Source organism: Halyomorpha halys, unplaced genomic scaffold (assembly GCF_000696795.3).
Source record: "Halyomorpha halys isolate HHAL.00 unplaced genomic scaffold, Hhal_1.1 Scaffold474.1, whole genome shotgun sequence".
Classification (NCBI taxonomy): Eukaryota; Metazoa; Arthropoda; class Insecta; order Hemiptera; family Pentatomidae; genus Halyomorpha; species Halyomorpha halys.
In genome coordinates, this window is record NW_027108830.1 from 907,953 (window position 1) to 923,716 (window position 15,764).

At 30.8% G+C, this 15,764-nt stretch overlaps 1 protein-coding gene across 1 annotated transcript; it reads left to right on the forward strand.

Moving 5' to 3' along the window:
- Window positions 1-15,238, forward strand: LOC106683229 (uncharacterized; the record flags this gene model as incomplete). Its single annotated transcript, XM_024359214.2, is given in 3 exon segments — window positions 1-2,211; window positions 9,785-9,851; window positions 14,075-15,238. Coding segments are annotated over 3 exon segments (1,842 nt in total). The 3' UTR covers window positions 14,113-15,238.
- Window positions 15,239-15,764: the final 526 nt, after the last annotated feature.

The following is a 15,764-nucleotide window of genomic DNA, read 5'->3' on the forward strand; positions in this document are numbered from 1 at the left end:
AACAGTTCTGAAGTATCTGTTCCTATCTCTACCTCTGAAGATCATAATGTGGCAAAGTTATTACCTGTGAATTCAGATTCTGAATTGAACAGTTCTGAAGGATCTGTTCCTATCTCCACCAATGAAGACCATGCTGTAACAAAATTAGTACCTGTGCATTCAGATTCTGCATTGAACAATTTTAATTCAGAAAGACTTCCTTTACCTCATCTTTCAACTGTTAAAAATAGAAAGCAGTCAGTATTATCAGCGAATTCAAATTTATCTAATAGTACTGAAGAAAACATTCAAAATTCAAGAATTTCTGAAGATAGTTGTAAGAGTGATATCAAGCAATTGCCAGAAAAAATTCCTGAATCTGAAGTAACTTACTCAGTTGAGACATCTCCTCAATCTAATTCAACTTGTCTCTCAGATTGTCCTGAACCTAATTCAGGGAATGCAGAAAATAATAAGAAATCAAAATCTGAACAAATGAAGAACAAAAACCTAAGTCAAGTCAATGATTCTGATGGTAAACAGGAAGAATCTACATCTAACGTTATAGTAGCTAATTTTATTCAATCTAGCATTTCAGTCAAACCAAGAGACTCAAAAATTCTGCTACTCAAAAAATCTGATTTGAATGAATGTCAGGATTTATCAGATAAACGAGCTTTGTGTAAAGAAAAAGAAAACAATGTTTCGATATCAAAAGATCAGAATAATGAAATAGAAAATAAGAAGCTTAAGTTAAACAAGCAAGATGAAATTGTACACAATGATATGGAAATTGTTGAAACTAATCGTGTCTGTTCCGTCCTTTCTAAAGCAACTAATACAGAACTAATCAAAAAATGTGTTAAAAAAGAAATCAGAATCATTCTTGAAAAAATTGATACTTCTGACATATTTTGTGCCAATGTAGAAACCAGTAATCATAAAAGAAAGCGACAGATATGCGGTCAAAGTGGGAGTGTGAAGAGAACTAGCAATTCATTATTTCATCAGGAGGAACCGCCTCGCAAAATATTGCTTGTAGACCCTCCTAAAAAAGTTGTTGATGATTGCTTGGTAAATGAAAATAAGATGATACAGGAAAGACCTAATTTAAGAAGTAAGAGTACGGTTTCTAGAAAGGGAAAAACAAAAGTTAATACGAGTGGAAATCATAGAAAGGGGAAAACAGAAGTTAATTCTGGTGAAAATCTGTGCCCAGTGAGTGTATTATTGTCTAGACTTGATAGTTTTAGTAGTATTCGCGAGTGTATGGGAAATAATAAGGTTAAGAGGGTATTCATTCCTAGCAATAGTTACAACTGTTTAAAAAAAGATACCTGCCAGCCATCTGTGTATTCTGATTTAGAAATTATTTGCACGAAAACTACCGAAAGGAATAGTAGGTTCAAAAGGAGGAGGAGGAAGAGCACTGATGATGAATCAGATAATGAAAATCATTTATCTAAGGACCAATTAGAAAGACCTCGTTCCAATAAAAGAACCAAACAAGATAAGGGTCTTAGTAGTGACAAGAGTCATTCAAATTTCAATAATTCATCATTGCTTACTTCGAAAAATTATCAGTCAACCAAAGTTAAGAGTCTATCTGAATCCTTATCTATCCATGAAAAAACTGTTAGTTCTTCAATATCTTTTAAAAGGCATCATGAATCAGAAATTAGTAATGAGGCTTTACCTAAAAGACCTAATCTTGATAATAATGGCTCTTGCAGTTCCTATAGACCTGAAACTGTAAAATATTTATCTATGGAAAAACCAATTGCCGGGAGACCAATAGAAGCAGAAGTTCCTGTTGATAGTTGTTCTACCGGTCATCGTGGTGTTTTGAAAGTTGAGAGAACAATGAAAGAACTCTTACACGATGTTGTCTGGAAAAGATTGAATCAAGCTGCAGAGACTTCTGAAGATGAAGAAGACTCTGATGATGATTTTATGGGCTTTGAAGATCAATTACCTTGTGGTTGTTCTTTGGGAAGTAATTCCATTAGTCCAAGTTGTACGGGAAATTGTTTCATTAGAAGGGTAAAATTTAAACTTAGTTATTTGAACAGGACTGTAAAACCCAGTTCAACACATTCTTCAACCAGAAGTAATGAAAGGTTTCGTACTTTTCGTCCCTCAATATGCTATGTGTCACTGGGAGTAAGAAGTCCGAAGAGTGAAGGAAGTTTTACAAGTTATTCTGAACTGGTCCCATCAAAAAATGTTAAGGTAATAATTTTCTTATTTTGTGTATTCACAACTAATTCAAAAATCATATCAATTTTTCAATTGATGTTTTCATTAAAGTCAAAATTTTACAATTTGAATTAAAGTTTTCAGTTTTTCCAAATTTTATATTATTTCTGTTATCTTTTTCTTTGCTTATTCTTCTATAAGAATCTTATATTGATTTTTTGGAGATCAGTTCTCTTGTGATAGCTTAGAATTAGTCCTCATAAAAGAAGACAGAAGAAAGAAGATAAATGAACAAATAAATTTCAGTTATTTTTACAGTAATATATGTTTAAATATTTTCTCTATAACTGGCCTAAGATTGTTGGCCTCTAAATTCATTATTTTATTTTTATCATTATTTAATGTCTAGTCTTGAATATATTTCTTATTTATTGAGAAAGCTCTTCCAAAATATATATTAAGCGGTGCCAAACTTGAAGATTAATATCATAATGTTTACTTAATTAAAAGTCAAGTAAGAAACATTTGAGAAATATTATTATCTTCCTATACTATAATTTTGATCTTAAATCAAATTAGAAACATACCAAATCTGCACTGAAGAAAGAAGAGGTGAATAATGTCTGATCTTATATTGTTTAAGAAACAATATTGCATGCGATTCATTAGTCATAAAATTGTTTATTGAGATTTTTAAAATATGTATCCAATGGATAAGTAGTAGTTTTCTCTATGATCTCATGCAAGTTAATTCAAGTCTATAAATTAAATGAATATAATTCATTTATTATCTAGTGCAATATGCAAAAGTTATGTTATTTTTGTTACATCTCAATGTTTTATTTAAATTGTTATGTTTAAAAGTTTTTATAAATCTTGTTCTGTGGTCATTAGTAAACTGAATTTTAAAAATTTGATATATAATGACAACTATAAAAGTTACCATATTACTTTGAAAACTAAGAAAACTACAAAAGTTACCATGTGCATTTCAATATGAAATCGTTCAGCATTACATCAGGTATGATTTTTTTTTGTTATGCCAACCTCTTGCTTTTATTACCATATGTTAATATTCTTGGAGCTCAAAAAAAAAATTTCCAAAACCAAGAACATAGTTCCTAAAAACTGTTCTTTCTTTATCATCGAAGAAACTACAAAAAAAAATTTTTATGAAATGTTCCGATTTAGAGTTGTTGACAATATGTTTTCTGCATTTAGATGGCAATTCAAAGTGCTGTTCAGTTTATTGTGTTAGCCTAGTGTAAAACAAAATCTACTGTAAGGAATGTTTTGTTTTCTTAAGGATTTTATAGTATTAACCTTGACTTATAAATTTTTGCTAACCTCTATTATATTATAATCACCAAATGGCTAATATTTCAATTTGAATTTAGCTTTTGTATCTATGTAATGAATTTAGTTATTTTTTCTATTTACCCAGAGGTTGACAAAATATAACCATCTACTCAGAATAATCATATGGATTAACAAAATATGGCCATGGGCTTGGAGTTGGCACACAATATTTAATATCTTAAATTAATTTATTATTTTCTGTGCTGTTATAATATATATTTGACAAATCTGTTATTTCTGTTCTGTATCTTTGGAAAATAAGGTTACTGTGTATTGTTCGTATGCCATTTGCAATTTACTGTAGTATCTCATGGAAGGCTGTGACACCCAAGCATCTTGATTATTGGTCTTTTAATATTCAGTTCACAATTGGTGGTAGGTTTCTCTTTTCCATTTTGGAATTTACTAATTATTTTTTGGTTGTTACTTGAAATAAATCTCTACAGTCTCACGCTTGTCAGGATGGGGCAAAATTTATATCAGGGTTTTAAAGGCAACTTACCTAGCAACTTGGGACATCACATTAAGGAAGCGTATTGTCTTTATGTCTATTTGGGTAATTATTAGCCTTCTTACTTCAAATTCTTAATTTATCAATTTCATATCTGTGTGCTAATACATCCGTTCTGGGCAGTCTATCCATTTTCTGGAGCGTATATTGAAACAGTTACATTTTTTTTTTACATTAATGTTTTGAAATATAGCCAAATTTAAACTTCTTTACTTTTAATTTTTTTACTAAGATTATTTTGAATACCTTCAATATCTTTTCTGTTAGTTTTTTTGTCTATTAGTTCAATTTCTGTTAGTAAAGTTCATAAGCAGTAAAGTTCATAATTGCCTTCGGATGGTTTATCTTGACGTTTTTCAAAATATCCATTTGTAGTATGTCATAAAATGGTAACTCATCAACTACAACTGATGATTTTTAATATTGTAAGGAAAAGATGGTCGGGATGAGATCAGTAGGATAGTTATGGACAAAAACAAAAGAATCTTATTTTTATTTGTGCTAACATTTCAGCTTGAATTGGAATTACTTCAGAGCTAAAAAAAAAACAGATAACAACTTTAATGTAGTGTAGAAAAAATATTTAGGAAACAGTGTAATGAGAAATTGGGAAGAGAATGGATCAAACTCTACACAAAGAAGGTAAAATATAATATTGCATTGGGAAGAAGTTATACGATATATAACTAACATTGAAAGTGATAGTTAAGGAATTAAAAATCAGAAAGTATTTTATGTAAAAAATTGAGATAAACATAATGAAAAATGTGCGAGAGATAACAATATACATGATAAAATGAAGTATGAATGTTAGTGTTTTGTTTTTTTATGTGTTTTTTATGAGTGTGGAAATCTTCAAAAGACACGGATTGGCCCATACCTTTTTTGGCAATAAAAACCACCTCCCTACTACCTGTTCATTCCTCTCGACAGGACTGCCGTTTGTCATTACTTTTGTAGAGAAATGGCTGAGTGCAGCCTCATTGTTCTTTTCCCATAGTTTTCATGTTTTCCATGCTTGTACTTTCTGGCCCTCTCTTCCGCTCTCATCCTCTTAAGGACAACTGGTGAATTTTTTCACAGCGTCTATATGCTGGTCTGAGTGCAGCATATGGGCTCACCATGTTTTCTGGTATAAAGCTTCCTCCACACACTCTCCAATTTGCTTCTTCCTTTTGCAAAGCGAATGCAAGCAAAAAAACACGTACTCCGCTGTTTCCTCGATAGTATGACATGCAGGGCATTCTATGGTGTTGTCCAATTTAAACCAGTGGGTTACATAAAAATCTATCTCACCATGTCGGCGACGATACCACAAACCAACATACACCTAGTGGAATCTGCAGCCTTCCTATGCTGTTGCCATTGATTGAGGATTATTTTCCACCCTTCCTCTGTTGGAATACAAAAATGTTGTCTATAATGTCTACTTCTTTCTTTAACAAGAAGCTCAACAGGCGGCATTCTGGCTATCATGCACATGCACATTACAGCTCGAAAAACACTTCCTTAAGGAAGCTCTGGAGTAAACAGAAACCATTTGTCTCCTGTATGGTTTGGTAAACTACACTTCTTTCCACGTTTGGCATAAGGCGTGTTAATAAGGATGCTACTTTAGCAAATTTGTGGCTGTGAACATTACACTGGAGATATGCATCAATCATAACCCCTAGGTATTTTAAATATGGCTAAGAATGAATCTCTTGTCTACCTACTGTGATAGTGATGGTCTTGGTTTTCTCCCTGCTAGTGACTAGGAGAGCCTCTGTCTTGTGATCTGTAAGATGTAGGCCTACCGAAGACAACCCATCTCATACCACAGTAACAATCTGGTTGGCAGACCAGTTTGTTCTGATAATGAGGGTGACTTCTTAAAGTACTTTGCTGCCACTACCATTGCAACATCATCTGTGAATCCCACAACTGTGGCTCCCTGCGGCATTGTTATCTTGAAAATTGTGTCGTACATGACGTTCCACAGAAGTGACCCTTGTACGGAACTCTGTGGGGCACCACCAGTCACCTTGTATCTCCTTTGTCGACCTTGTGTCACCTTGTCTCTGAAGGATAAAAGAAAACTCTATCCCTAAAGTAGTCTGTAAGAACTCTCTTAGAATAGACTGGCACCACCATAGTCCATAGGGCATCTAATATACGGGTCCATCTTGGAGTGTTAAAAGCATTCTTGACATATAGAGTGATGATTGCTGCATAACACTTACCACATCTCCTCACCCTTGCTCCTGTAATTGCTGTACGGGCCATCTCAACTACTAATCCAATAGCATCTACTGTGGATCACTCTTTACGAAATCCATATTGAGCCCTTGAGAGGCCATTTACACCCTTTGAGAACTCTTGTAGCCTGAGGGAAAGGATTTTCTCAAATGCCTTACCCATAGTATCCAATAAGCAAATTGGACGATAGGTTGACAGGTCTTCCTGTCTTCCCTTATCCTTTGGAATAAGTACAAGGTTTTGGAAATGAGCCTTCACAAATGCAGGAATTGGAGAGATCAATGAAAAGATCTGGCCATTTTCTGAGAGCCACTTTTGGAATTTCATCCAATCCTGATTTGTGCTTGTGCGCAATAATAACAAAATAAAGAAGTGATATATTAAGTTGTATAAAAGGAGATAAGTATGAAAATAGAAAACAATAAGGCATGATGAGCAAAAGTAAATAACTTATTGTAAGGAAAAGGAAGAAAGTAAAGATGTTAAAAAGGAAAGAAAAATTAAACTAAAGGCTTATTAAGTAAACTACAAATATGAGAAATGACTGATACATGAAAGGTGACATTTGGATATTGTACAATGCAATATGAATGTAAAAAAGATATGGGAGTTCAGAAATAATAAATATTTCTAATCAAGAGATGTTTTAACAAATTGACTGTTTTTGTTCCTAATGTCACTTTTCAGGTATCACTCATTTCTTATATTTTCACTTTTACCATTACTTATTTAGCCCAGCTATTTTCTCTTTAATCTATAGTTTGACCCTTAGTTTAATAGTTTTTTTATTTAATTAATCTAAATACACTTATACACTAATTCATGTAGAGCATCAACAATCGATTTCCACAAGGCTCTAATGTACACTCCAAATATGTTAAAACATTTTATTCCAGCTTGACCCAATATTTACTCTGTGGAAAATCTATGCAGTCAGGTGAGTCACTGTTATTTCAATTTTCTTCTTTCTTCTCCCCTCATACCCCTCTTTTCTCTTTATTTTTTCCTTACATACATAATTTACTTCTACTCATCATGTCTTATTATTTTTGATTTTACCAGTTACCTCCTTTTGACATAATCTTTGGGTTAATTTTATTATTTGATTGATATTACTTCACATATTCTTTATTTTGGATATTATACTTCTTTTTAAATATAATTACTCATTTACTTACAATATCATTTACTTTTGCATATTTTTTTATTATGTTAATTTCTATTTTTTCATTATTTAAATAGAACACTGTTTTAATTTTAATGCCTTTTCAATTATTTTCAATGTTTGTTATCTTTTGATTAAACTCTTACCTTTGCTGCAATATATATTATCTTATTTTAGTATTTTTTTCTTACCCACTATATTATAGTTATCTTGTTTTTTGTTAATGAAGGCCTGAAATTCAGCTGAAACGTCTGCACAAATGATATAAGATTCTCTTATTTGTGTTTATTATTATTCTGCTGAATGCATCTCCGACCATCTTTTCCTCACATTGAATCTATGATTAACAATAAACACATTATTTTTTAATAATGATTTATTCATATCATTGTAAATGAATAAAAGTGTTATCATTCATTTGATATATTATGTTTTGTTTACTGATCCGTACCTAAGAAATATTAACTAACTTCGAGGAAGTATGGTACTCGCAAAAAAAGGAATTTGTAATCTGTCTGTATTTCTTTCTCTATAAGTATATGAAGTATTCATTAGTATGGAACAGTGTTTTTAAAAATTTTTCATCATATTAGGAGTTGGCTGTTTAATGTAAAAATCTTTGTTCTAAAATTTATGGATTGTAATATTAGATAAATATATAGTTTCATAGCCCAGAGTACTGAAAAGGTTTGTGAGAAAAACTTTTCTGGACCTTTGCTCGAGAAACCCAACTGTGTAATCTTGACTTGTCATTATCCATAACTTTTTTCGTACGTCAGATGGGTCTAAAGGAGATAGTGGTAGGATTAACAAATAAAGATCTTGTGTGAAGTTCTCATGTTCTGAAACTATAGTGGTTTTAATGGGTGTAAAAACAGTTGACTGATGGTTTTCAGATATTCCACTAATTTTTACGGACTAAAATTCATCTTCTTCCTGGAGAGGTGTCAAAACTTCATCATGCTAAAATAGTTCCTTAAGCTTCTATTATCATTTGTGGTGGTTAGAGATTCAATTGCTGAAGTTAGTTCATTTGAATTTCAATATTTTCCTTTTGAGTTTGCTATTCAGTTGGTTAAATGTCTGTCAGGCTGTAAAACTTTAAAACCTATATATTGGAAACCCAATTTTTGGAGTGATGCTTACATGTTGTGTTCACAAAGTTCCAATACTGGTCTCAGAACCAAAAATGTACTGAACATTTTTGTACAACTAACTTAAAGTTTTCAATATATGATCCCCAGGCAGTGTTGGGCAAAAAGTAATTGCAATTAATAATTATGTTGAAATGTAATTGCAATTGTCTTGGCTCAAGTAGTATTTGTGATTTCAGACCATTATTATTATAATTACAGTGGTTCATTAAGTAGTTGAAATTACTAATAGTGTAACTTCATAATATATATAATTGTAACATTCCCTTGTTTCAAATATAAGTAATTGTAAATGCAATTAATTTTTTTCAACTCTGCCCTCGGAAATCAATACGCTGCTGCCATCGTTTTTCCATTGTTCATAGTCTCTTTGGAACTCTTTGTGTGGAAGGTTTTAAGTAATGGACTGCAGTGTTCCATGTTAAAATTGCCTAAAACTTCGGAGGCGTCAATGACATTTGAGAGAGTGCATTGTCATGTTATAGAAACCAATTTGTGTTTGATCTAAGGGCAAATTTTTTTTTATTTTTACTTATTTTTTTTAATTTTTACTTTTTTCTTTTTCAAAATTTAGGTGAGAATGTTCAAACATTTCAGTTTACTAAAATTAACATTCTGTTCTTAACCATTCATTTAATACTAAATTATTATAGAATCAACATTATAAATACTGAGACTGATTTAATGGTGTATGGACGGCATTATTGTATGATAACTATGTAATTTAATGTATGTTTTTTTTTTATCACCACTTATTTTACTGAACAATGGGCTGTTTTTTTGTTTTTTTTAATTGAACTTGGGGTTATATTAGAGGTCATGGGGAACAAAAAGTTTCCAAAACTCCTAAGTTCAATCCATTGTTAATTATAACATGGATCAATCAACATTTTTAGTGACATTTGCAGGTTTTTTTTTTTTTTTTATAGAAATACCTTATCGTTTCTAACTTCAAACCTTGCTACAACATTATTAAGTCAGTATTGGTATTACATAATATTTTTAAAAACAACCCTCAATATACTGAAAACTGAATCATTGTTTGGGATTTATTGTCTCTCCTAAAATTGGTTTATATTGACGCACTTTATAAAGTGATTTCAATTATTTAAGTTAATTATAAAAATAAATATATACATACCTATCATAACCTTTAATATATTTTTTTCAATCCTAAAGGTAACCGACAACAGAATACAACTTGCCCGAATATTAGTTACTAGACCTTCCTCTGTTATTGAAACAGGTAATAAACAATATTTATTAATTTCTTAAACTAAAATATCTGTTATATCCACTTTTACAGCTTTCCTTCCTTATTATCTCCAGTAGTAATGCCCCATTAGAGATTTTATATTTATTTATTTTTTTAGTTTATCTTATTTCAAAATCGAATTATCCTTTTAAAGAGCATCTGGAATGTTCCCAGAAATGTGTTGTCTGATTAATCAAAAAATGAATAAACCAAAATTGAACAATTTTCATAAAGCATTGAGATATATACATTATTTCAGAACATGGATACAGAATTCAACAAGTCGTATTTCCTCTGATATTGTTTTTATTTAAACGATTTATTTCTTTATATTTTGTTGGGAATTTAATCCCTTTCAAGTGCCTATATATATATAAACACCATTTTTTCAAAGTAGGGTTCTCTAAAACAATATTATCCTTATCCATATGGTAAGGAAAGTAAAATACAAGAATTGTTGTTTGGGTATGAATTCTTTAAGCGTTCTGTTCATATATGCTATATGGCCCCATTTCAATAGCCATGAAATTTCAATAAGTTTACGATGCATTTGAGAGAAGTCCTCTTCGTGACCATAGTTAATTCCTACATTATTTCAAAGAGTTAATTTCAAGTTGCAGATATTTTGTATTGCTTAAAATTAAGGACCTTCAACCTCAAACTTTTTTTGTTTTATTTAGAATTGAGAAACTTTTGATGTTAGTCTACTTAGACTTGAAATGGAAACATTTTCCTCCAAAATTTAAACAAATAATAATTTAAGGAGTACAAATAAAACTTTATTTTCTTCATGATTTATTGATTTAGGAAAGGTATTTATAATTACCATATTGGTCCAAATATAAGTCAAGGTTTTTTTGTTTTTCTCTGATATTGTCTTTGGTAATAGGGGGGTTGAATTTTATTCATCAAACTTCGCCGTTTTCTATTTTTAGCCACTTTTTCAATGTTGCTCAATTTTTTATCTTAAGTCTCCTCTTCCAATTTTAAGTAAATGTTCCAAAGGGAAATAATCCTGTTGCCAAATAGAAATTTAGGAGGTAGGTGGATCGATAAGCTGCCTTCCCTTCTATTATGTTTGGTTGTTATGATCTCTTCGAGAAATTGTGATATGTCGGACATTGATCAATATACTGTTTATAAGTGCCCACTTTAAAGGTAAAATAAATAAGGCTTTCCTAGGGTAGAGAGAATGGGTTCCATGCCGTTTTTGAAATTTATCCATATTTTCAATGTTGCTCGATGTATTAATATTTTAACTTCAGTCTCCTCTTCCTGTTTCAAATGCAAGTTAAAACAGTCTCTAAATCGGGGTTTAGAGGGATCGATTGATCAGGAACAATTCCTTTTTGCTATTTTTGGTGTTTATATATATGTGATATATATTATAATATATATATGAGATCATTTATTCTTATCTCAGCCTTTAGTTATAGTTGGGCCCAGTAATTGGCAAACTAAAACTGCCGTGAGGTGAACACAAGCCTAAATCCCTCCGTAGCAACAGAGTTCTTAAAAAAATTATAAGGAGATGTTGGATTTACATGTTTTTATACATTTTACAATATTTATTTTATTATATTTTCTCTTATTAAATTTAAAGCGAAGCATTGTTTCAGTCTTATTTTATTTGATGAATTTTAGCTAGTTGTTGGAGAGCTCGACTACTAGTTCCTACTTCAAAGAGATAAACGAGTATTGAAGTGGGTTATGTTTGTTTTCTCTGCTTTCTGGTTCAATGCTGGAGAAAAAATAAATACATTTTTTTAATTTATGATTTCTTTATTTCTTAATTTGTGAGTTTTGGGTCCTTTCGATAAAGTAGAAATTAAATTTATTTACTCTTTAAGTATTCATTATGTAATTTTTTGTTATTTATTAATACCCTTTCTGATCTCAATTTGTAATGATGATTTTTGTCTCAATTTCTTTTACATTATTTTTCATATATGGATGAAAATATTTCTTATATTTATTTAACAGATGATTTTTTGGAGTTCTTCAAGCGAATTGGCCTTATTAGACAGGAAAAAGAAATTATTAAAAATTTAAAAACTTTTGAATGTTACAAGTTGTAAAAATAAGAATGGGAAAGTCTACCATAATTCTTATGAATGCTACTGCCAGTTCAAGCAGATTCATATTTGAAGTAAGACAGTGCGGGGACTGACACAAAATAAGTTCGTAGCCACTAGTTTTTAATATTCTATTATTTTATTTTGGGTTTATTCAGTCATAGACACCCTCTGAGGGTCTTTTTCCTGTAAATATGAGGCGATTATTTTCAAAACTGGCTCAAACAGTTTTCTAGACTTTACAGGAGAGAAATATATTTGTGACCTCATTAGTTTCGTGAGTTTTTACTAGAATAGGGCTGTCTTTAAAAATACTTGATGAAATGTGTTAGATTGTGAGGTCTCATTGTGCAATGTTGGAATGGTTTCCATATGGCAATTGAAATCTGTGGAAGTAGAATAATTAGAGCTAGAAGAATTTCCAGTTAACAGAAGCAACAATAATTCTGTTTGAAGTACAATAACTACTGTTGGAGCTAAATGTAGAGATATTGTAGACACATCTCATGATGATTTGTATAAAAGTAGTTCCAAATAAATATTACATTCACTAGAAACAAAATCATTGACAACCCACAGTGAAGCTGTCAAGCCTATTCTTCTGCATGCAAAATGGGACAGTTGTTATTCTTACTAGCTAACCTTGCTTAGTGAGTGATGCAACTTTCTTTAAAAATTCTAGAGAAAACAGGTTTTTGTGAAGAGTACAAGAAATGCACAAGGAAACCCAGGAAAAAGGTAATGAATCCAAGATTGATTCTGATTCCACTATCTAATGACAATAGACATTTATTGTTTATTTATTATTACAAGAGAAGCAGTTGTTAGGAGAGAAATTTGCAAGTATGGTGAAGGCAATGGAAGAAAATCATTTAAAAAAAAATGTTATATCAAGGTATGATGTAGAATTGAAAATAGAAAAAATGAAATAATTAAAAAACTTGAATAACAAGGCAGTTAAAGGTTTGGAATCTAAATTGGAAAGGATGACTCAGACATATCACAATGAGCTTTATGAATTAAGAGTGAGAGTTAAGTGACATAAAAGATGCAGCTTCGAGAAGGATAGTGACTGCCTTGGAACACAATTTAAGAGAACTGGCTGGGCTGTATCAGGAGAAATGGAATAAGCTAGGAAAAAGGTTAAAAAGTGGAGAGAAGTTATCAGGAAGAAATAAGATTACTGATGAATGAAGTAATTGATGAGAAAGAAAGAAAAGAGAGAGAAGCTAATTTATAGAAAGAGGAACAGTTGAGCTGAATTCAAAAGATTATACTAGACAATGGGATGTCTTATGAGCAGATAAAATGGTATGTACTTACCCTTAAGAAATAGAGTACCTTCTAAGTTTCTTGCGGCTTTCTGAAGAGCACTGTATACCATAAACCTAAGATCAGTGGCAGAACTGGTATTCCGTAGAAAAATAAAAACAGACCTGGCATAATCAAGAGATGTCAGAAATGGGACAAATGGTGGAAAGGAGAATGTTGAAAAGCTGAGGAAATTTGAGGTAGGCGATCCCAGGATGGCACAGATTTAAAAGGATCGACTGAATGATTGTAAAGAGACAGGCTGGAGAACTGATGTACAGCATCGAAATTGAGCCGAGGATTACCATCCAACGGCACTTGTATCAGTTGAGGAATAGATTTGAAATAAGGGTGGAGTAATTGTTATATATTGTTACTGATTTCTAAATGTATTGATATAGAGTACCTGATTTTTATTAAAATTAAAATTCATGCATAAATTGAAAAATATATATATGCACTTATTTGTTTAAATTTTTTTTTTAATACTTTTGTGTTACATATTACTTCCTAGTATTTCAGATACCGAGAGAAAAATATTCCAAATATTAATTATTTGAACCTGATCACTGAAAGTATTTCGTATTCGATAAAAAAGTACTGTGAGTTCACCCAACTCTGGTTTAAACCCATTTTTATGCAGGATTTAGACACTTTTCACTGGTCAACATAACTTTTCTAGCTAATAATGCATAATTTTTCTAACAGTGCATTGAGCATAAGCAAACAATAACATGAAAATATTTTGTAAAAAGATGAGCCAGTACTGAAATTAATCACTTTGTATATTTCAATATATTTAATTCAACTTTTTTTCTTTATTTTCAGATATGAGTCACAAAGAGGATTCTGGTTCATCTAGTTGATAATTTGTATTTTATATTGTATATAGTGCTGGATTAACCTGATGTAAATGTTTGTAATGTTTATGTATTTCACGTAGTTTTTTAATAGTCCACATTTTATGGACATTTTTTGTTTTAGTCATTTGTAGTTTTCTTTTTGTCCTGTCTTTACTCTCACATTTTATCACTAAGATATGTAAATTGAAACATTTGATCTCTTAAAACATTTTAAAAACCATCATTTGTAAATTCCATCTTTTTTTTTTAATATCAATCACTTCATTTAAATTAATGTATCTTGTAGAAACTTGTAAATGTTGTAATATATTTTCTTATCAGACCTTATGATGGAATTGTAGGTTACAATAATGAAGTCATTTAGAAAATGGTAAACACAAATACTTAGACAAATTATTTATAGGTTTTTGTAGATGAAGTCATAATTTTTTATCCTTAAGTATTCAAACATTGTATCCAGTCATATCTATTTAAAATATCTATCCTTCTATTTTGACTAAAATATTGATTCTTAAAGTTTCTTGAGATTTCTATATTAGCAGATGTTGTACCGTACCACTTCTATGATGGTTCCATCATTAATCTGTGTTTGTCGCAGTCGACTCATCAACATATCAATTGGACATGGAAAAACAAATCCTTTAGCTGTGATAAATTTATTGATTTACGCTGTGCAATTCCGAATGTGAGATTGGACAGCTCAACTCATCTGCATCAAAGCCTCTCCACATCCGTTAACTGCTTCAAGTGGTGTACTCTCTGTAAGTGAGTTTTTACAATACTTCAAGTATCAAATTTTTCAAATTCATAATAGAAGGATAGATATATATTTTTTATTTTAGTTTTTGAGCAAAGACAAAGTTTTTATATTAATTTCTAATGAAAGATAAAATTTACTTTTTTTGTTATTGTTATTGTTATGTATTTATAACCTAATGTAACCAATAGTAGGATACATTAGTCCAAAGTCTAATATATTATTCTTTTATCTCTGCTGTGATTGTTAGTTTTATAGTTTAGATATTTCTCCAAAATTATATATTTTTGTTCCCTATAATTTTCATTTATATACCTGCAAAAGAGAAAAATTATAGTATGAACTATGTTGTACATAGTATATAAATATATATATTTATGTATAAAGGTATGCCTCATTTATTAGCTTTGTAAATATTATTTTAAAGAACTAATAGAAAATTTAGTAAAAATATTTTGTCAGATTGTTTTCTTTTTTTCCTTTTTAAATCAATATGTTTCTGGGAGTCAACTTTGATATATTCATATGATCCTTAACCCTCGAGAGGTACCCATAGTAATATGACCCAAGTTTCACTAATTTTGTTTTCTCCCTCCATTGCCACTTAGATATGAGTGGGAGTGCAAATAATCTTATGTTCTAGTTGAGCAGAAGCTGTCTATACAATTCTATCTAAGAGGCAAGTAAATAGTTTCCTGTTCTGGATTGGATCCAACCCGACTGTACTGTTGTTTTTCCTATTTTCTTATTTTCCATGTTATTTTTTACCATCCTGAAGGACTGAAAACGCTCTGTGACGGAAAGAAAAGAAAAATTCACCATGCCCTTGAAGAGGTTTTTGCCGAGCTTAGATGTCAGATGGAAGAACCTGATGATGAGGAAGGCAGCTCTGACTTTG